At 43.8% G+C, this 22,436-nt stretch overlaps 1 protein-coding gene across 7 annotated transcripts in view; it reads left to right on the top strand.

The window, feature by feature from the left end:
* Window positions 1-22,436, top strand: part of LOC126416771 (E3 ubiquitin-protein ligase HECTD1) — a 327,326-nt gene that overhangs the window by 208,970 nt on the left and 95,920 nt on the right. For all 7 annotated transcript variants that reach the window (XM_050084626.1, XM_050084625.1, XM_050084627.1 and 4 more), the window contains one exon: window positions 1,579-1,778. In XM_050084626.1, coding sequence (XP_049940583.1) covers window positions 1,579-1,778 — 200 coding nt within the window. The remainder of the gene's footprint in view (window positions 1-1,578; window positions 1,779-22,436) is intronic.

Raw genomic sequence — 22,436 nt, 5'->3', positions numbered from 1 at the left:
TACCCCTCTTCCCTCCTCCCACACACCCCCGTTACCCCTCTTCCCTCCTCCCACACACCCCCGTTACCCCTCTTCCCTCCTCCCACACACCCCCGTTACCCCTCTTCCCTCCTCCCACATACCCCCGTTACCCCTCTTTCCTCCTCCCACACCCCCCCGTTACCCCTCTTCCCTCCTACCACACACCCCCATTACCCCTCTTCCCTCCTACCACACACCCCCATTACCCCTCTTCCCTCCTACCACACACCCCCTTTACCCCTCTTCCCTCCTCCCACACCCCCCGTTACCCCTCCTCACTCCTCCCACACACTCCCGTTACCCCTCTTTCCTCCTCCCACACACTCCCGTTACCCCTCTTTCCTCCTCCCACACACCCCCGTTACCCCTCTTCCCTCCTCCCACACACCCCCGTTACCCCTCTTCCCTCCTCCCACACACTCCCGATACCCCTCCTCCCACACACCCCCGATACCCCTCCTCACTCCTCCCACACACCCCCGATACCCCTCCTCCCACACACCCCCGATACCCCTCCTCCCACACACCCCCGATACCCCTCCTCCCACACACCCCCGATACCCCTCCTCCCACACACCCCCGATACCCCTCCTCCCTCCTCCCACACACCCCCGATACCCCTCCTCCCTCCTCCCACACACCCCCGATACCCCTCCTCCCTCCTCCCACACACCCCCGATACCCCTCCTCCCTCCTCCCACACACCCCCGATACCCCTCCTCCCTCCTCCCACACACCTCCGATACCACTCCTCCCTCCTCCCACACACCTCCGATACCACTCCTCCCTCCTCCCACACACCCCCCGATACCACTCCTCCCTCCTCCCACACACCCCCGATACCCCTCTTCCCTCCTCCCACACACCCCCGATACCCCTCTTCCCTCCTCCCACACACCCCCGATACCCCTCTTCCCTCCTCCCACACACCCCCGATACCCCTCTTCCCTCCTCCCACACACCCCCGATACCCCTCTTCCCTCCTCCCACACACCCCCGATACCCCTCTTCCCTCCTCCCACACACCCCCGATACCCCTCTTCCCTCCTCCCACACACCCCCGATACCCCTATTCCCTCCTCCCACACACCCCCGATACCCCTATTCCCTCCTCCCACACACCCCCGATACCCCTATTCCCTCCTCCCACACACCCCCGATACCCCTCTTCACTCCTCCCACACACCTCCGATACCCCTCTTCCCTCATCCCACACACCCCCGATTCCCCTCCTCCCTCCTCCCACACACCCCCGATACCCCTCCTCCCTCCTCCCACACACCCCCGATACCCCTCCTCCCTCCTCCCACACACCCCCGATACCCCTCTTCCCTCCTCCCACACACCCCCGATACCCCTCTTCCCTCCTCCCACACACCCCCGATACCCCTCTTCCCTCCTCCCACACACCCCCGATACCCCTCTTCCCTCCTCCCACACACCCTCGATACCCCTCTTCCCCCAATACCCCTCGAGTCGCTTTTCCCTCTGTGCCCACGCCTGCCCCCTGTAAATTCTCTTACAGTGTGTGTAGATGTTGAACTTGGTATTTGGCAGCTACAGCAACACCAAGCAGTGGTACAACCCAGCAAATAAGCAGCAGTAAGGCCAGTGGAAAGAACGGAAGCAGCAGTGTTCTTGCAAGCCGCAAATCTAGTTCAACTCCGAGCCTGCCTGACGCTACTGAAGTTGGTGCAGCACGGGCGTCCGTTGCAAGCACAGAACAAGCTGCATCAGCTGATAATCTTGCAGCAAAGGTAACCTTTTGTTCTAGTTATGTATTCTATACACATTTTAAGATCCTATCATTCTTTCTGTCATTTTTAATGTGTACCGCTGTCCCCACCATACTGCCTCTCTGAGGGGGAGGTGTTTGCATGAATATCCTTCCACAGTTTATTTCTTCCTCTTGTATTCTTTTAGTGCAGGTTCACGGAAAATATGGTATGTAAAGAGACAGTAATGAAAGGTAATAGTAATGCGCACTACTACAAAATTTAAGACACCAATTTTAATCATGCCTATAAAAATATTGGCAGCTAAATTACTAATGACAGCAAAATAAATATGGTATAAATTGTATACTGCCAAAAGAAAGGAGGTGCTAGATATGTTAACATCAAATATAAATTTAAGTTTTGGGAAGTATATTGTAAAGTTATTTGTCCGGAATACATAATAACCTTGTACATAAGAAGAGAAAAGAATATTTTTAAATGTGGTGTTAACAGAAGAATGCTGGAAAGTAGGTGGATAGATAAGTAACTGAAAAAAGAGGTAGAGTATTGATTTCAAGAGAAAAGTGACCTTGTTGGTTTTATTATGGTCTTCAGTCCAAAGACTGTGTCCAATGAATAGAAAAGCAACTGGAATCACTCAACAGAGGAAAGTCCACTGGACCTGACGGGATACCAATTCGATTCTACACAGAGCACGCGAAAGAACTTGCCCCCCTTCTAACAGCTGTGTACCGCAAGTCTGTAGAGGAACGGAAGGTTCCAAATGATTGGAAAAGAGCACAGGTAGTCCCAGTCTTCAAGAAGGGTCGTCGAGCAGATGCGCAAAACTATAGTCCTATATCTCTGACGTCGATCTGTTGTAGAATTTTAGAACATGTTTTTTGCTCGCGTATCATGTCGTTTTTGGAAACCCAGAATCTACTATGTAGGAATCAACATGGATTCCGGAAACAGCAATCGTGTGAGACCCAACTCGCTTTATTTGTTCATGGGACCTAGAAAATATTAGATACAGGCTCCCAGGTAGATGCTATTTTTCTTGACTTCCGAAAGGTGTTCGATACAGTTCCGCACTGTAGCCTGATAAACAAAGTAAGAGCCTACGGAATATCAGACCAGCTGTGTGGCTGGATTGAAGAGTTTTTAGCAAACAGAACACAGCATGTTGTTATCAATGGAGAGACGTCTACAGACGTTAATGTAACCTCTGTCGTGCCACAGGGGAGTGCTATGGGACCATTGCTTTTCACAATATATATAAATGACCTAAGAGATAATGTCAGAAGTCCCATGCGGCTTTTCGCGGATGATGCTGTAGTATACAGAGAAGTTGCAGCATTAGAAAATTGTAGCAAAATGCAGGAAGATCTGCAGCGGATAGGCACTTGGTGCAGGGAGTGGCAACTGACCCTTAACATAGACAAATGTAATGTATTGCGAATACATAGAAAGGAGGATTCTTTATTGTATGATTATATGATAGCGGAACAAACACTAGTAGCAGTTACTTCTGTAAAATATCTGGGAGTATGTGTGCGGAACGATTTGAAGTGGAATGATCATATAAAATTAATTGTTGGTAAGGCTGGTACCAGGTTGAGATTCATTGGGAGAGTCCTTAGAAAATGTAGTCCATCACCAAAGGAGGTGGCTTACAAAACACTCGTTCGACCTATATACTTGAGTATTGCTCATCAGTGTGGGATCCGTACCAGATTGGGTTGATGGAGGAGATAGAGAAGATCCAAAGAAGAGCGGCGCGTTTCGTCACAGGGTTATTTGGTAACTGTGATAGCGTTACGGAGATGTTTAACAAACTCAAGTGGCAGACTCTGCAAGAGAGGCGATCTGCATCGCGGTGTAGCTTGCTCGCCAGGTTTCGAGAGGGTGCGTTTCTGGATGAGGTATCGAATATATTGCTTCCCCCTACTTATACCTCCCGAGGAGGTCACGAATGTAAAATTAGAGAGATTAGAGCGGGCACGGAGGCTATGCAGCAGTCGTTCTTCCCGCGAACCATATGCGACTGGAACAGGAAAGGGAGGTAATGACAGTGGCACGTAAAGTGCCCTCCGCCACACACCATTGGGTGTCTTGCGGAGTATAAATGTAGATGTAGATGCAGATGTAGATCGCTTCACAGAAGTGTATTGTGTGTATGCTGCTTCATCTTTATATAACTGCTGCAGCCTGTGTCCATTTCAAACTGCTTACTCTACTCAAGTGTTGGGCTCTCTTTACAATTTCTAACTTCTATGTTTCCTTACATTATCAAATGTTTCATCTTTGATGCCTCTAGAGCTGTCCTATCGACTGATCCCTTCTTTTAATCAACCTGTTCCAAAAAATTTTGTTTTGCTCAATTTGATTCTGTACTTCCTCGTTAATTATTTACTGTATCCATTATTATTTGCTATATCTTCAGCTTTCTTCTGCAGCATCACTTTCTGAAAGCTTCGATTCTCTAGTGGTCTAAACTGTTTATTGCCCATGTTTCAGTTCTAGACAAGGCTATGCTCAGGACTAATACATCTGAGAAAGACATGCTAACACTTAAATTCACACTCAGTGTTAGTGTTATAACCTTTAATCACCAATAATTGCTTGGATATTCAAACACACTCACTTAGAAACAATAGCTGGTTACATCATAACAACTCAGTATCTCTTATTCGACTGCCGTGCCATGACATGCGGCCGGCGCCGTTCGTAGCTAGATGGCGCTCGCGCACTCAGCCGAGTTGCGGAGCGCCTCTATCGCCGTTTGTGCGTACTGTCGTGGAGGCACCGTTAAATGTCGTGGCATTGTCACAACACTTTTCCCCCCTTGAAAAAAAAAAAAACACTCACTTCCTTGGAGACATGGACAGTGCGGAGACATCCATGGCCTCTTGTGAGGCCGCGAGAAGAACTCGCGGAGAGACACGAGAGTATGGTCGAAAATGTCCAGGACGGAAGCTCTTGCGTGGAACGTGCCTCCTGGACGAGATGATGGGTGAAAACTCCGGAGCAGCATCCATAGGTGTCGTGGACCTGGGGGTGTGCTCCAGCGAGATGGGTCCCAGAGAAGGCGGCGTCGCGACTGGGGCTGGTTCCGGCGTACGCGGAAGCGGTAGCGACGTCGGCTGCGTCGACACGGACAGTAGATCGGCAGCAGCAACAGGACTGGCTTCTCGGGCTGGTGGAGGCGAAGGAAGGGGCGGTGGCACCGGCGTGGCCATCACTCGTGGGCGCATCTGGTCGTAATGGCGAACAACTATACCATCGTCCGTACGTATTTCACAAAGCTGGCGGCCGCAAAGAGCCTTGACCACCCCTGGAATCCATTTAGGGCAAGATCCATACCTTTGTGCCCACACGTTGGCACCCAACGAGTATTTTCCCGCACTAGGGGTCACAGCACAAGGCCTGACAGGGTGAAGCAGGTGCAGTAGAGTGCGCGGTTGGCAGCCATGCAAGAGTTCAGCAGGGCTGCGATCACCCAGAGGCGTGAAGCGATAAGAACTCGGAAATTGCAGCAGAGTGCCATCTGTGGAAAAATCACTAAGGAATTTTTTCATCTGGCTTTTGAAAGTGCGGACAAGGCGCTCGACCTCCCCATTCGATTGCGGATGGAAGGGTGGTGCTGTAACATGATGAATCCCGTGTCCAGTGCAAAAATCACGGAAGGCCTGCGAAAAGAACTGAGGACCATTGCCCGTGACGATCGTGGATGGAAGACCTTCTAGCGCAAAGATTTTGGACAAAGCCAGCGTCGTCGCTGCAGTGGTGGGCGACGGACATCGAACAACAAACGGAAACTTCAAGAAGTAGCCAACTTCAACAGTAGCCAATAAGTACCGAGGAAGGGGCCGGCAACGTCAGCGTGCACCCGTTCCCGTGGCTGCGCCGGATCAGGCCACGGAGAGGGCATTGTACAAGGTGCAGCCAGTTGTTGAGCATACTGACCACACGCAGCAACCATGTGGGCGATGTCCGAATCAATACCGGGCCAATAAACGTGCCTGCGGGCCAGGGACTTAGTCCAAGAAATACCCCAATGGCCTTCATGCAACAGCTTGAGAACATCTTTGCAAAGAGAGGCTGGCACCATGACCCGTGGAGATGCACCATCCGTGGCCAGAAGAACACCACCATCACGAACAGACAGACGAAGGCGCAAGGCATGGTAGTTGCGAAGGGGATTCGATGCCCGGCCCTTGGTCCTGTCTGGCCAACTCCGTTGAACAAAACCGATCACCTGACGCAGGACCGGGTCCTGCGCAGTAGCCGATGCGACCTGCGAACCTGTAAGTGGAAAACCCTCAACGCACGACGTTCTTCATCATCAATGTGGAAACAGAGTAGTTCATCACATTCGAAAACCGGATCGGGACCCATCGGCAATCGCGACAATGCGTCAGTGTTGGCGTGCTGGGCCGTGGGGCGATAGTGAAAACGAGACAAGTATAAGGCCCAACGTTGCAGGTGGTGAGCTGCCTTATCTGGAAGCGACGCCGATGGGCTGAACAGAGAGACCAGTGGCTTGTGGTCAGTGATGAGGTGAAACTTAGAACCATACAAAAAAACGCTGAACTTTTTTAGAGCATAAATGATAGCGAGCGCCTCCTTTTCGATTTGAGAGTAACGCCGTTGCGCATCGTTGAGTGTCTTGGAAGCATAGGCGATGGGTCGTTCCGACCCATCCTCATACCGATGGGCGAGAACAGCCCCTAGGCCATACTGTGATGCGTCAGTCACCAGAACCAAGTGCTGACCCGGACGGAATGTGGCAAGACAAGGCGCCAACTGCAAATGAGCCTTCAGGCGGACAAAAGCCTGCTCACACTCATCGGACCAACAGAAAGGGACGTTTCTGCGTTACAGCTGATGCAGAGGATGAGCTACCGCCGCCGCGGATGGAATAAATTTGTGGTAATAAGCAATCTTGCCTAGAAACGCCTGAAGTTCTTTGACCGTAGACGGCTGGGGTAGAGCGTTAATGGCCGCAACATGCTGACGTAGAGGACATATACCCTCACAGGACAAGTGGAAACCAAGATACACAATGGAGGGTTGGAAGAACTGTGACTTGTCCAGATTGCACCTCAACCCAGCCGAATGCAAAACCCAAAACAGTGAACGCAAATTGCGAAGGTGCTCCTCAGTGGAGGCCCCCGTGACAACAACGTCATCCAGATAGTTGATGCAGCCGGGAACGGAAGCCGTGAGCTGTTCCAAAAACCGCTGAAAAATGGCCGGCGCACTAGCGATGCCAAATGGTAACCACTGGTACTGATACAACCCACAAGGAGTGTTGATGATGGGAAATTCCTTGGAAGAAGCATCCAACGGCAACTGATGGTACGCCTCCGATAAGTCAAGTTTGGAAAAGAACTGGCCCCCAGCGAGCTTGGTAAATAACTCCTCAGGACGGGGAAGAGGATAAGTGTCAATGAGGCTCTGAGCGTTGACAGTGGCTTTAAAATCACCACACAATCGCAGATTCCCATTTGGTTTAGAAACCACCACGATTGGCGATGCCCATTCGCTGGAGGTAACAGGAAGGAGAATCCCTGAAGCTGTTAACCTGTCTATCTCAGCCTTGACAGGTGCACGCAACGCCACCGGAATAGGGCGTGCCCAGAAAAAACTTAGGGCGAGCTGTAGGTTTAAGAGTAATGTGGGCTTAAAAATCCTTGGCACGACCCAGACCAGCAGAGAACACGGACGAAAATTCAGAACACAATCCATCCAGCTATTGTTACGGAATATCTGCAGATATGAGGTGCACATCATCATCAATGGAGAACCCGAACAACTGGAAAGCATCATAACCGAACAGGTTTTCAGTGCCCGCATGATCCACCACATAAAACGTGAGGGGCCTAACAACAGACTTGTAGGTAGTGGAAGCATCAAACTGGCCAATGATAGGAATTTTCTGTTTATTATAAGTTCTCATATTTCGTGTAACTGGAGACAAGGGAGGAGAGCCCAACTCCAAATACGTGTGAGAATTAATGAGAGTTACTGCAGAGCTAGTGTCCACTTGCATGCGAATGTCTTCATCCAGAACATGAACAGTAACCAACAACTTATTTGTTTGAGAAAGCACACGGTGAACATCCATGTCCGATGCCTCATCCTCATCGACAGCAACCTTAGGGGACTGACACACAGAAGCAATGTGGCCTTTTTTCCTACATGAATTACACGTGGCCCAACGTTTTGGACACGCAGCCCTGTCATGCTGTACGAAACAACGTGGACAAGAAGAAAGTGCGGAACGAACCTGCTTCTGTGGTTGCTGTTTTCGCTGTGAGCGTTGCGGCCCAACACGAAGTTATTTACGCGTGTGAACTGTCGCCACATCTTCGTTCTCCTGTGAAATAGGCAAATTTTCCGTGTCGAAAGTTGACTGTACAGCGCCTACATCACACAACGCGTCTGTTTGCGTGCCAGCAGCGTGAGACACTTCAAAGGATTGAGCGATGCTTAGAACTTCCGACAACGACGGGTTTGGCAGTTGTAGGGCACGTTGCCGAACTTCTTTATCAAGAGCAAGCCGTAGAATAGCATCCCTCACCATTGAATCAGCATAAGACTCATGATGAGTGTCCGTGACAAACTGACATTTCCTACTCAGACCGTGTAGTTCCGCCGCCCAAGCCCTGTAAGCTTGATGGGGCTGTTTACGACACCGATAGAACGCCACGCGGGCGGCAACGACGTGGGTGTTTTTTCGGTAATAGTTAGACAATAAGTCACACATTTCTTGGAAGGACAGAGAGGCAGGTTCCCGCAGAGGGGCTAACTGAGATAGCAGCTGATAGATCCGTGGGGAAATCCAAGATAGAAATAACGACTTACACATAGGAGCGTCGACAACGCCGAAAGCCAAGATGTGTTGCCGCAAATGCTTCACATAATCCTCCCAGTCTTCAGCGGCCTCGTCGTAAGGAGGGAATGGAGGCGGAGAAGAGGAAGACAGACGATGAGTAAGTGACGTTGACAACGCCTGAATAGCAGCCGTCAGCTGTGTTTGTTGTGCCTGAATAGCAGCCGTCAGCTGTGTTTGTTGTGCCTGAATAGCAGCTGTGTTTGTTGTTCAATGAGCGCTTGCATAAGCTGTTCCATGTCTGCCCTGTCACGAACACACAAATCCACAACGCAGGGAAAAGATCCCATCCTCGTCGCCAAAAAGTGTTATAACCTTTAATCACCAATAATTGCGTGGATATTCAAACACACTCACTTAGAAACAATAGCTGGTTACATCATAACAACTCAGTATCTCTTACTCGACTGCCGTGCCATGACATGCGGCCGGCGCCGTTCGTAGCTAGGTGGCGTTCCCGCGCTCAGCCGAGTTGCGGAGCGCCTCTATCGCTGTTTGCACGTACTGTCGTGGCGGCACTGTTAAATGTCGTGGCACTGTCACAACAGTTAGCAAATTTCTCTTTTAAAAAAAATGCTTTTTTGGTATTGACAGTCTGTATTTTAAAGCCTCTCTACTTACACCGTCATTAGTCATTTTGCTGCCCAAATAGATAAACTTACCAATTACTTTTAGTTTCTTATTTCCTAATACAGTTCTGTTGGCATCGTCTGATTTAATTCAACTACATTCCATTGTCTTCACTTTACCTTTTTTTTATGTTCATCTTATGTCCTTGCCTCAAAATACAATCCATTTCATCTCAGTAACTCAGAATGAATGAACGTCTGTCACTTACTCCAACTGAGATCTTTCAGTACTCTGTGAAATTCTTCCTCCTCTATACTCTGTCTTGTCTTCTTCTTCTTCTTCTCCTTCTTCTTCTACTCTTTCTATAGTATTGGTTTCAAGTTTTTCTCTTATATAGATCCTCTATACGTTCCTCTGACCTTGCAGCTTTTTCTTCCTTAATTAGTATGGACTTGTCATTCAGTATCTTAATATTCGTACAGGTGCTTGTCTTTTCTCCAAAGGCCATTACAGTTTTTCAGTAGACTGCATCTATTTCTTCCCTAGTCATCCATGTACCCACAGGCCTGCATTTCTCATCTAGCCAGTCCTACATTGCCATTTTGCAGTTCCTATTAATGTTTTAGACATCTGTATTCTCTTTTTCCTGTTTCATGTGCTGCTTTGTTTCCTCCCTTCCTCAGCTGCATTAAATATCTCATGTGCTATCATCAAAGGGTGTCTAATGGTTCTTGTCTTTTCACCTATTTGATCCACTGCTCCCTTCATTATTTCATTTCTCATAGCTACCCATTTGTCTTCTATTTTACTCCTTTCCCCTGTTTGTGCTCTCTGTAACTTGAAACCACTACTGGTTCTTGCAACATATACATATCCATGTCCTGTCTCCTACCTTTCTCCAGTTTTAATCTGCAGTTTGGAACCAATAAATTATGGTTGTTTAGTTAGTTTTAAATTCTATGGCTCAGTTGTACAATTAATCATAAACGTTCACATTACGTATTCACATGTAAATGTGACTATGTGCTGGCAATTAACCATTTTTATACATTGCAAAAATAAAAATACCTCTGTGGAATAGGAGGAGTTGTCAAGGAGAAACTTTTTCAGTTTGCTTTCAAATGCACATTTGTATTCTGTCAGAAGTTTTATGTTATTTGGCCAGTGATCAAAAATGTTGATGACAACATAGCGCACCCCTTTTTGTGCTAAAGACAATGTGGAGTAATGAATGTCATTTTTTTGGTTCTAAATCAACAATTGAAACTCCAGGTTTGGTAAGAAAAGATAGTGCTCCTTACCATGAAGATAGGGCTGCCACAAGTTCTGGAAATTCTGGAAATCAGGGAATTTCAAATGTGTCAGAGAAATTTGGTAAAAAAAAGAAAAAACACTAGAAAAATCTTGTTTCTGTGTCATTAGATGAAATGGTTTGCTTACTGAGATGATGTGCTTCGTCACTGGCTGGGTGCAGCTCAGTGCTTGCACCGCTTCCTACTCCCTCATTCTTACTGCTTCTCCCCTTCGTACCACTCCCCTCAGCTTGCAGTCAATGCTGCCACCACTTCCTGCCACTAGCGTAGCAGCTGCTGATGAGAGGCTGGGAGGTGTGAGGAATGATTTGTTTGGATCTGATTCTCGGATATTGTTGACACCATGGCTGGAGACAACGATCATGTCTGCACTAGTTGTGTCTGAGTGGTTGTGTGTGCAGGTGCGTGTGCATGTGCTCTTGTTTTCTGGCAAAAGCTAAGGCTGAAAATTTAGTTGTGAGAGTGTGATCTGTATGGTGCGTTGCTATCTATCCTCATTAGTATTGATTGTAAGAGTATTTCTGCAAGTTATCTCTTGCATGGATTGATCACTGCTGTCTCATTTCAACAACATGGTGTCTGTGACATATGGATAGCCAACCACACGAGTGGACTTCCACGATGGGCTAAAACCACAGGCTATTTCTGCGGGTATCTCTAATGAATCGGGCGTCCCAATCTGAAACCCATCGTTTCCCACGTGCAAGTCCTACAGGTCTCACCAGTCTGCCCACAGGCCGAGTCTGTGTGTGGCATAATTCGTCCGATTTTCATGGTTTATCCAAGGATCCAGGACTGTAGTGCTCCTCGACAGGCCAGAGGCCATGGGCAATGGATTTCAGGAATTGTCAGTGTTTCGCCACAAGTACATTGTTCAGTGTGGTGTGTTATAGACATTTTATTTATTCTATTACATTTTGGCACTTCGAAAATAACTTATGTATTAGAAAGTATGGACAACAAGAAGAAGAAAATTGTGGCAGTTGCTGGTGGTTTGTATGCTATGTATTCATATATTTCTCAGAAGAAAAATGAGACAATACCTGTAAAATAATAGACATAACACAGTGGGTAATAACTGACAATAACAGACATAGTAGAACCAACATTTTATTGGTGGTCACCTATAGTGTTGATATACACAACTCTTCCCTGTCTTAAACACTTCTTTCAAGAGACCCATGTTTTTCTGAAGTTATTTCTGAAATCGGTGAAGGTATTTTAAATCTGTCCTGCAACTCCAAGGAAATGCATGTTTCTGTCACTAAAAGTGTTTAGTTATACTGAAATAAAATAACAGCACTGGCCTTAATGAAACACATACCATTTGGCTTGCTTTCTCCATCTAAAAACAGTTCATTACAAAAGAGGTTGATATTAGTACTTCTGATTTTTGCTCACACGGGGGAGAAATACAGAAGTCCTTACATTTTTTTTGTCGATTTATGTCTTTACTTATGCTTGAGATCTCGAAATTCATCAGGGACAAATGCAAAAACTTCAAAAACTTGTCTGGAAATCAGGAAAATACCCGGAAATTTGACTTGGGGAAACTTGCGGAAACCCTGAAAGAAGACCCGTTAAGTTGCAAACAGGCACAATAAGAGACACACACATAAAGCAAAAGAGAAACACACAACAGGTTATACATACATACAAGCAAGCATACCTCATGTGCATATGACCACCACCTCCAGCAGTTCGGCGCGAGATGAGGTGTGTTTGCTTGTGTATTTGACCAGGTGTGTGTTGTTTCTCTTTTGCTGATGAAGGCCTGTGGCCCAAACTTGTGTCTTTTAATTGTGCCAGTCTGCATCTTTTTTGTGTGTCTTCTTTACAGTAAGTAGCAATCTGTCTTTTCCGACACCGTTCATTTTTTTCTTCCTCTATTGTAATTATGCATCATGGTTGCTGTATATAATGTGGCCAAAGTCTACATCTGTCCTTTGAAACATTACGCAGTTTAAAATCAGGTATTTCGATCTCTCTGAAACCTCCTTCTGGTGTCTTCTGATCCCTTGCAAGTATACATCATTATTTCATCATTCTTAAACCAGGTATTAGCAACGATCAAATGGTGCTCTGTACAAAATTCTGCCAGTCAGTTTCCATTTTATTTCCTCTCTCCCAGTCTGTGTTCTCCTAGTACTTTTCTTCTCATTTTTTCAACTTTTGAATTCTAGCCCTCCATCACAATAAAATTTTTGTTTTCCGTAGCTGTTGAATAATTCCATTTCTGTGTTCATTCATTCTTTCTTTCAAGATCGTAATCATCATCCTTATCTGCAGATCTAGTCAGTATTATAAATTTTTACTACAGTATGGGTATTGGCTTTATATGTATATTGGCCATTTTAGTGCATCCACTAATGTGTTTTTGTTAGCTTACCTGCATTACTATTTTGTTATTCCTTATTACACCTACTCCTACATTACCCCTATTTGATTTTGTATTGATAACCCTGTGCAGATCTGAGCAGACAGCATGTTCTTCCTGCCATCACATTTCACTAACTCCCTCCATATCTAACTTCAACCAATCCATTTCCCTTTTTAAATTTTGTGACCTACCATCTCAATTAAGGGTCCTTACATTCCCTACTCCAACCTGTAGAATATCAGATATGTTTCTTCAGATGACATCATTGTGGACATTCCCCTCCCAGAAATCTAAATTGGAAACTATTTTACCTGGCCAGAATATTTTAGCAAGAGGATGCCATAATCATTTAGCCGTACAATAGAGTTGTATGTCCATAAGAAATGTTTCCCCTTGCTTTCAGATCTATCTACATACATTCTCATCCATACTGTGCAAACCACCGTGAAGTGCATGGCAGAGGGTATGTCCCATTGTACCAGTTATTAGGATTTCTTCCCGTTTCATTCACATATGGAGCATGGGAAGAATGATGGTTTAAATGCCTCTGTGCATGCAGTAATTATTGTAAACTTATCCTCACGATCCCTATGTGAGTTATACATATGTGGTTGTAGTATATTTGTAGAATCATCATTTAAAGTTGGTTATCGAAACTTTGATAGTAGAGTCTCTTGGGATAATTCATATCTATATTCAAGAGTCTGCCAGTTCAGTTCCTTCAGCATCACTGTAACATTTCCCATGGGTCAAACAAACCTGTGACCATTTGTACTGCCCTTTTCTGTATACATTTAGTATCCCCTGTTAGTCCTACCTTGTATGGGTCCCACACAGTTGGGCAAAATTGTAGAATAGGTCACACAAATGATTTGTAAGCAATCTCCTTTGTAGCCTGATTGCACTTCCCAATATTCTACCAATAAACTGAAGTCTAACAACTGTTTTACCCACAACTGAGCATATGTGGTCATGCCGTTTCATATCCCTACAAAGTGTTACAACCAGGTATTTGTACAAGTTGGCTGATTCTAATTGTGACTCACTGATTTCATATTGATAGGATGCTATATTTTCTTCATTTTGTGAAAGTCTACAATTTTATTTCTGAGCATTGAAAGCAAGTTGCCAATCTCAGCATCATGGTGAAATCTCATCAAGATCTGACTGAATAATTAAGCAGTGACTCTCAGATAGTATATAATTGCAGGTAACTGCATCATGTCCAAAAACCCTGATTTTATTATTAATATTGTCTGCAAGGTCATTAGTATACAACATGAGTAGCAAGTGTATGAACACACTTCCCTGGGGCACACCTGAAGTTACTGCTACATCTGACAAATGTGCTGTGTCCTCCCTACCATAAAGTCCTCAGTCCAGTCACAAATTTCACTTCATACCCCATACAATCATACTTTTGACAATAAATGTAGGTGTGGTACCGAGTCAAATGCTTTTCGGAAAACAAAAACACTCAATCGAGCTGCTAGCCTTGATCCAAAGCTTTCAGTATGTCATGTGAGAAAAGTACAAGTTGGGTTTCACATTATAGATGTTTCCAGAATCCGTGCTGGTTGGCATGGAGGAGGTTATTCTGTTCAATACATCTCATTGTGTTTGAGCTCAGAATGTTAAGATTCTATTGCAAATCAGTGTAAAGAGTATTGGGCAGTAGTTTCGTGGATCACTTCTGCTATCCTTCTTGTAGATGTTTGTGACATGTGCTTTCTTCCAAGTGCTGGGCACAGATTTCTGTTCAAGGGATCTATGATGGATTACAATTAGAAGAGGGGCTATGTGAGCTGCAGATTAAGTATTTAGATAGAGATTCCCTCAGATCCTGGAGCTTTGTTTAATTTTAATGATTTCAGCTGTTTCTCAACACCACTGACACTAATACTGATTCCACTCATCATTTTGGAGGCTCAAGGATTACATTGGGGCAGCTATCCAGGGTTTTCTTTTTCAAAGGAATATTTAAAAACCAAGTTAAGCACCTCAGCTTTTGCTTTGCTGCCCTCAATTTCAATTCTTGTCTCATTTGCTAGGAACTGGGCCCCAACTTTGGTACCACTAACAGCCTTTACATACAACCACAATTTCTGTGGGTTTTGTGAAAGATCATTTTGACAATATTCTGCTATGGTAGTCTCTGAAGGCTTCACAGTTGCTCTCTTCACCGGCAAACCATATCTCTATCTGTAACCCTAAGCTTTGTTTTACACCTATTATGCAGTAATCTCTCTTTACAGTGACTGTATACCATATAGGTATCCTCCCATTATGAACTGATTTTACTGGGTACCTATCCAGTGCATGGCCAATTATTCTGTTCAATTTCTCGTTAAGATATGAAACTACTGATTTTAGTTTACTTGTCCTTTGGTAATCATTGTTGCTACAACCACGTCATGGTCACTGATACCAGTTTGATGTGGACATCCTCAAAGGGGTCAAGTCTGTCTGTCACAATTAGATCCAATATATTTCCACCGTGAGTGGGGTTTCGAACTATCTTCTCTAGGTCTTTTCGGATAAGGAATTTAACCCTTTAGTGACCAAATTTTTTCAGGAAGTTGTAGACTTTTTATGAACACTTTATTGGGCTAAGAAACCGTTCATACAATCATAGTTTAAATCTTGAAAGTGAGAGTTTAGCCTATGAGTAGAAAAAAATTAGTGGGAACTATTGTTCCCACCGAACTCTGGAGTAACTTCACTTTCAAATTTAAAAAAATGTATTTCCTTTATTTTTTAGTACAAAAACATGTTAAACATTACATTTATATTTGTATTAGTTCATACTGTCCTTTGCGTTCACTAAGGTGATGAACTGTGGAACTTCGAGAAGCATGGTGCTACACACAAAGGTACACGACAGTTGCTACACATTATTTTTGTTCTCTTTTCTTTGTTCTTAGTGCTACATTGGGGACATCTTCTGTTTGTTGTACCTTTTGTAGGGAAATGAGTTCCAACTTTCTCCAGGCAAACTTCATCTGGTACTCCAGACACACCTCTTTTTGGTGCTTGAAAATGAACAGGCCTTCCTCTTCTCTTACGACGTGAGAAGTCAGAGATAAGCTGCCTTGCCAAGTGCAATCTAAATGTTAGCTGGTCTGCTTCTGTCTTCTGTAGCTTCCACATAACGTAGGAATTGACAACTGCCAAATCCACAAGAAAGAAAAACAGTTTGTGCCACCACTTCCATGAATGACGGCCTACAGCATACCATTCACGCAGCGGATCAAATCTATCCACTCCTCCCATTATTTTATTATACTCTGCCACAGCCAATGGGCAGAATACTTCATTTCTGCTTCCACTAACTTACCTTGTAATATTTATGTAATTTTCAGTCAAATCCAGTAAATATACATGAATACTATCTCCCTCTAAAATATGATGATGATGATGAGTCCCATACTTCTTTACAGAGCGTAGGGGAGCGACGCGGGAGAACCGCGCCGCCTCACTAGGCAAGGTCCTAGTGGAGGTGGTTTGCCATTGCCTTCCTCCAACCGTAATGGGGATGAATGATAATGATGAAGACGACACAGTAACACCCAGTCATCTCGAGGCAGGAAAAATTCCTGACCCCGCCGGGAATTGAACCCGGAACCCCGTGCTCGGGAAGCGAGAACGCTACCGCGAGACCACGAGGGGCGGACCCCTCTAAAATATAAAAGTAGATAAATACAACACAAGTCACTTCACACGCAAAAAGAGAAGCACACCATCCAAAAAACACTGTAGCGGTCGAAACAGTGGCTCGTTTTCACGTGGGAACTGCACTTCTGCATTGATTGACTCACAAGGTAGAAATATAACAGCTTTCGCCTAACCGCTGACAGTCTACACATAGTTAGCACATTCTAACTGAGATGGTAGCACAAGTTAGAAGTGGGAACATGGATTACCACTGAACTTACAGCAAAAACAAATAAGTGGGAACTATAGTTCCCACCGGTCACTAAAGGGCTTAAAGTTTCACAGAATGCCTTATCCTGCACACTACTAACAAAACTGTAATTTTCCCATTTAATTGTTGGGTGATTTAAGTTGCTTCCAATGATTACAGTATGACTGGGGAACTTACGTACAAGCGAACTAAGGTTTTCTCTAAAGTGCTCACTTGCATCAGGATATTAGTATAGTGGGTGATAGAACGATCCAGTTACCATTTTATGCCCAACCCTGAAACTTAGTCTTGCCCAAACGGTCTCACATGGAGCTTCAATTTATCTCAGTGGATTTGAGTTCCTTGTCTACTGTGAGAAATACACTGCTTCCATTTCCTATTACCCTACCCCTTCGACATACTCCTAAATTTCGTTTAAAATCTCACTGCTGTCAATTTCAGGTTTCAACCAGTTTTCTGTACGAAGTATTATGTGAGCTGTACTGCTTTTCAAGAGCACTTTGAATTGTGGAACTTTGTTACCATAGGATTTTAATACACTCACTTGGGGGAGGCATTTCTTTTGTTGTTTTGAGTATTGTACAACTATTGTTATCTGGATTGGATGGAGAGTTGCTTAATCTGAAAAGCCTAGTTTGCATTCCACACAGTCAGCTACATAGGTAGCAGCATCTGAAGTGTAGTGCACACCTGACCTATTTAGGAGAACCCCACAGTTCTCAACCCTATGGTGCAAGACCAGGAAGACCCAGCCTAACGTGTTACAGCATGTTGGAAGTCTCTGGTTCAGTCCCTCCACTTGACTCAGAATCGAAGGGCCACGATCCGTTCTCCGGACAGTGCTGCCACTTGTTAGGTTCATTGAAACTCCATGCACAAAGCTGGTCTTCTCAAACTTCTGTGCCAGTCACAGTCCAAGTATGACGTAGGAGCCCAGATGAAAGGCATCATTTTGTCCAACGTGCTCTATAATTTGCAGCTGGTTGAGCCCTGTTGCCTCAGTGGCTGCTGGAATAGCCTTTGCAACATGTTGAATGATGCCTCCAGGTATACGCACTGAATGCACCTGTTGTTCGTTTCTGTTCCTTGCTGCCATTTCCCTACCATCATTTGCTGTATGTGTGAACTGCTGACTGTTAATAGACCCTTTGTGTTTGTCTTCTTTTCATAGGCCAAAACACGTTTCCCCAAAACAAATGAAGTGAGTCCCCCTGGCTCAGTTTCAGTAAAAGATTGTGACAGGAGACGAAGCTTGGGTACACCATTATGACCCGGACATGAAACGTCAGTCATGGAATATCGACACACTCACCCCAGAAAAGGAAATTAAAGACGCGGCCCTCCGCTGGAAAAATCATAGCCACAGTGTTCTGGGACGCAGATAGTGTTATGTTGATGTTCTTCATTGTGAAACAACAATAAATTCAGAGCATTACATCACAGTGCTGCAAACTCTGAAACGACGGCTAACAAGGGTCCAAAAGGAAAAGGGAAATGTTTTCCTGTAGCATCACAATGCCAAACTACGCACTTCATGTGCCACCACAGCAGAACTTCAGAGACTGAATCTCACCACCGTACACCATTCTCCATACAGTCCAGATTTAGCACAGTCTGACTTCCATCTGTTTCCGATAAAGAAAGATGATCTGCGGGGACATAATTATGCTTCTGATGAAGATGGTAAGAGAACTGTGAGAATGTGGTTGCAGAAACAGTGTGTCTACTTCTTCCGTGACGGCTTCAGAAAACTTGTTCATCGTTGGCAGAAATGTATCCAATTGGCTGGTGATTATGTGGAAAATTGAATATTGGTTATTAAAGATCACATTCTAAGGATTATTTCTGCATTTGATTTATTAAAATATTCTCATCCAAACCCAATTAACGAAGGTGGAGGCATCACTTCTCATTCAACTCTCGTACAAAGCTCAGAGTCCTCCCTGGTCACCATCCACCATGTAAACGACTACCAGATCTACCATTGACATGCCGATCGCAGTCAAATGGACAGGTAATGACAGATCGTGTACTTTCTGCGGAGGATACAGGATCCACAGGAGAGGATGTTACTTAGGATACCTTTGGTATTGGTACCACGGATACATGACCCTCAGGAGCCCTTCCACACCCTGATTCGCAGTAGTTGCCATTCGTTTGATAGTAGTCAGGTCAATTTCAAGCTGCTTATGAATATCAACCAACTCATCCTGCGTTTAAGAACAACAGTGGAGCTGCATTTTGGCTGTTGCAATGTATTATAGGACAGTGAACAAATTATTTTAAAACTAAGTCTACTGATTATCTTTTAATCTGTTGAGCTAAAGTATTAATTCCATATAAGAACTGAAGTAAATATGCCAAAAGATATTTTTGATAAGGAAACAGAAAAACCAGTGGTAAAAATGACAGTTTCCTAAAACTTTCTGAGGTTAATTATAGTCGCTAACAAACTTGAAAATAGAAAAATAGAATTAATATATGATAAACGTATGTATACTCCTCTTTAAGGTAAAGCTAGATGCTACACAATATGTTAGTTACAATATCTGCAAATCACAAATGCTAATTTACTAGAGATTAAATTATGTACAGGGGAATGGTAACTTCTGAAAATTCTAAAAAATGCATGTTTATTTGTGTTGATATACAATGAAATTTGGGGTGATCTGTTCTTTGGCAGTAACTTTGAACTACAAATGCTGATTTGTTATGAAATAAGTTATCCAAAAGACTTGTACTGTTAATTTATGAAAGTATAGTTTTGTTAGCATTCAAAAATCGTCAAAATAAGCTGTTTCGCATGTAATTATACAATGAAATTAGAGACAATTGTTTTGAATGAGGATAGGCCTACTGTTCTCAAATTTTAAAAGAACACGAATAAGTTTAAACATAGAATTGACACTAAAGTAACAGTAAGTGTTTATCGCAGCACTTCTGATCGTTCAAAATTTCGCAATACAAATTGTGGGTAATGATACAATGAATGCAAGCTTATGCTGAAGTGACACAGACAGTAAAATATCCGAATCTAGAATTTCAAACCATCACGTGGCTCTTGCAAACGCAGTCTCACATAAAGGAAAGTTACGAATTTGGCTTTTACATATAAATAAACGTGTGAATGGCACATATTTTTTACTTAGCTGTTTTTGTACCAACTTTTACACTGGCATGCCAAGGAAGAACACTGTGGCATGAGCTTACCTCAGTTACAATCAAGACATGCACCAACAAAGCACGTCTTCTGCCTGTTGGTAGCTTTACCAACATAAAAAAGTGTTGGCTAATGTTACAAGATCAGATCTGTAAATTCTCCATACATAAATCTGTCTGGCCTCCCCACAGATACACATCTGATGTAATTTCACATATGGTACAGCTATTTGTGTCATAGAGTTGTGCAAGCCACCCCTCTGTCATTAAGATTTGACTAGGAGAGGTTAATAAGATAAATCAAGAAGCATCAAGGAGTAGTCAGTTTGACAGTGGAAGTAAGTATGGGGAGTAGAACTTGTATAAGAGACTAATGTGTTGACTACATTAAGTAAGTGCAAGCGGATGTTGTCTGGAGTTGTTGTGCAGATATGAAAAGATTTACTCAAACCAGTCTTCAGACTGATGACTGTAATAAAAGCATCAAAATGCAAGATGAACCACAAGTTTGATGGAATATATATGTGAAGATTCATGTTTGATTGTTGCATCTGGTTCTCTCCTAAGGCTTGTTCAAGATGTAATCTTCTGGTATTAGCTGAAGTGGAACTGAATTCAGCCTCAGCATATTACATTCTAGTCATTGTTTGAGTTAGTGTTCTTGAAGTGCCACACTTAAGTCCGTATCGACTAAATTTGTTCCGTGACAGTGTATACATCAACAAGAACATAACTGAAAATCTTAGATACAGTCCATCGTGAAGGAAGTACATCAGTCACATGGGCCCTGTTCCTAGCCTTTGTGCGGATGCTGGCAAGTCCCCTCTTCAAATCAAGTGACAAGTATTCTTGGTGCATCAAGCTTACAAAATACACTCAGTACCCCAAGCACTTGCCTGGCACACTTTAGGTTATCCAGCCCTGGACTATTTCAGATAATTTTTAACGAAGAAATTCACCAAATAGCTGTGCAAATTGAGAAATTATTTTCTTTTATTTTCACTACCAGTTTCGGCAGTTCAATATGCCATCTTCAGGCCCCATGTGCACCTCTCCAAAATTATCAATATTGGTATACTGGGTCCATCTGTTTCTGTATGTCGTGAATTCTCAAGTGCTTCCTTCGAGATTTGACTTCAGTTGCATGTTGGGATATGGCATATTGAATTGCCAAAACTGGTAGCAAAAATAAAATAAAATAACTTCTCAATTTGCACAGCTGTTCAGCGAATTTCTTTGTTAAATATTTGATCAGTTGCTATCCCAGTCCGCAATGGATCAACAGATATTTCAGATAATTCTTTGTGAGCAACAAGGCTATATGGGATCCAAGCAAAGAGCCACAATACAGAAAGGTGCAGGGTGAATGTTTTTATTCCAAGTTTGGAGTTAGCCACCACCTTTGTACATTAAGAGACAGAGAATTATTTTAAATTTGACTTATTTTAGAAAAGAAAGTGCTCCAAATATAGTTTTTAGGTATACAGGTGGGGCAAAGCAGCAAAATTCACTTGGCCACCCAACAGTTTTTCTGATCATGTCTTCAGCATCTACCTGTCACAATAGATTTAAAATGTATCGTACTGAGTTGCACTTGATCCTGGGGACAACGGGGCAAAAGGGGAAAGAGTGAGATTGTTCAGATACGTTAGTGCTCTCCAAGCCCTTAATAAATATACTCTACAGAAAAATTGTACACAATATTCAAGATATTATTTCCTTGTTGCTGCTGTGTGATAAGTTGGGCACTGGGACACGCTGGAATGAATGGAAACAAGCTGGATGACTTAGTAGCCAGGAAGGGTTAGGAAGAATGGCTGGAGGTAAGGGTGACAAGATGTGGACTGTGAAACCAACTTTGTCTGTGGCGTTTCTCCTCTTGGTTACACCAGTGCAAGGAGATCTTATTCACATGCCTCCACTTCAGTCATAGCCCCCTTACACATTGCTTTTTGCTCTAGTGAGATGCTCAACCTGTTTGTATTGCTGTGGCATATTCATTACGGTAACTCATATTTTAAGAGAGTACACTTTATTTTCTAGTGTAGATTTGAGTATGCTTCCTATTTGAGCAGGCTATGAGACGAATATTTTGTGGTTTTCTTTTAACCACACTCATGTTTAAAACTTTGTAAGCCTCTAAAGATGATGGTGGTGGGTATTACTCGTACCACTTTACTTTCCAGGACTTGATATCATTGCTTAAAATTTTAATGACAGAAATTTAAAGTTCACGATATAAATGGTATGTGTATAGCTGTGTACAGGATATAAACAACTAATGCAGTTGTTACATTCAGCAGTAGTATGTAAGGTATGCCATAATTAATAAAACCAAGTTTCCACATTCAGTATTCTCTTGGAATCATACCTATGGATTTCCCTAGTCGAAGTTCTGTACTGATATTTAATATCCAGACAGTCTGTAGCTTATCATATGGGATTCGGC

This window comes from Schistocerca serialis, chromosome 8 (genome assembly GCF_023864345.2).
Source record: "Schistocerca serialis cubense isolate TAMUIC-IGC-003099 chromosome 8, iqSchSeri2.2, whole genome shotgun sequence".
NCBI lineage: Eukaryota > Metazoa > Arthropoda > Insecta > Orthoptera > Acrididae > Schistocerca > Schistocerca serialis.
Note: the sequence above shows the minus strand (reverse complement) of the source record. Positions and strands in the feature narration are given on the sequence as shown.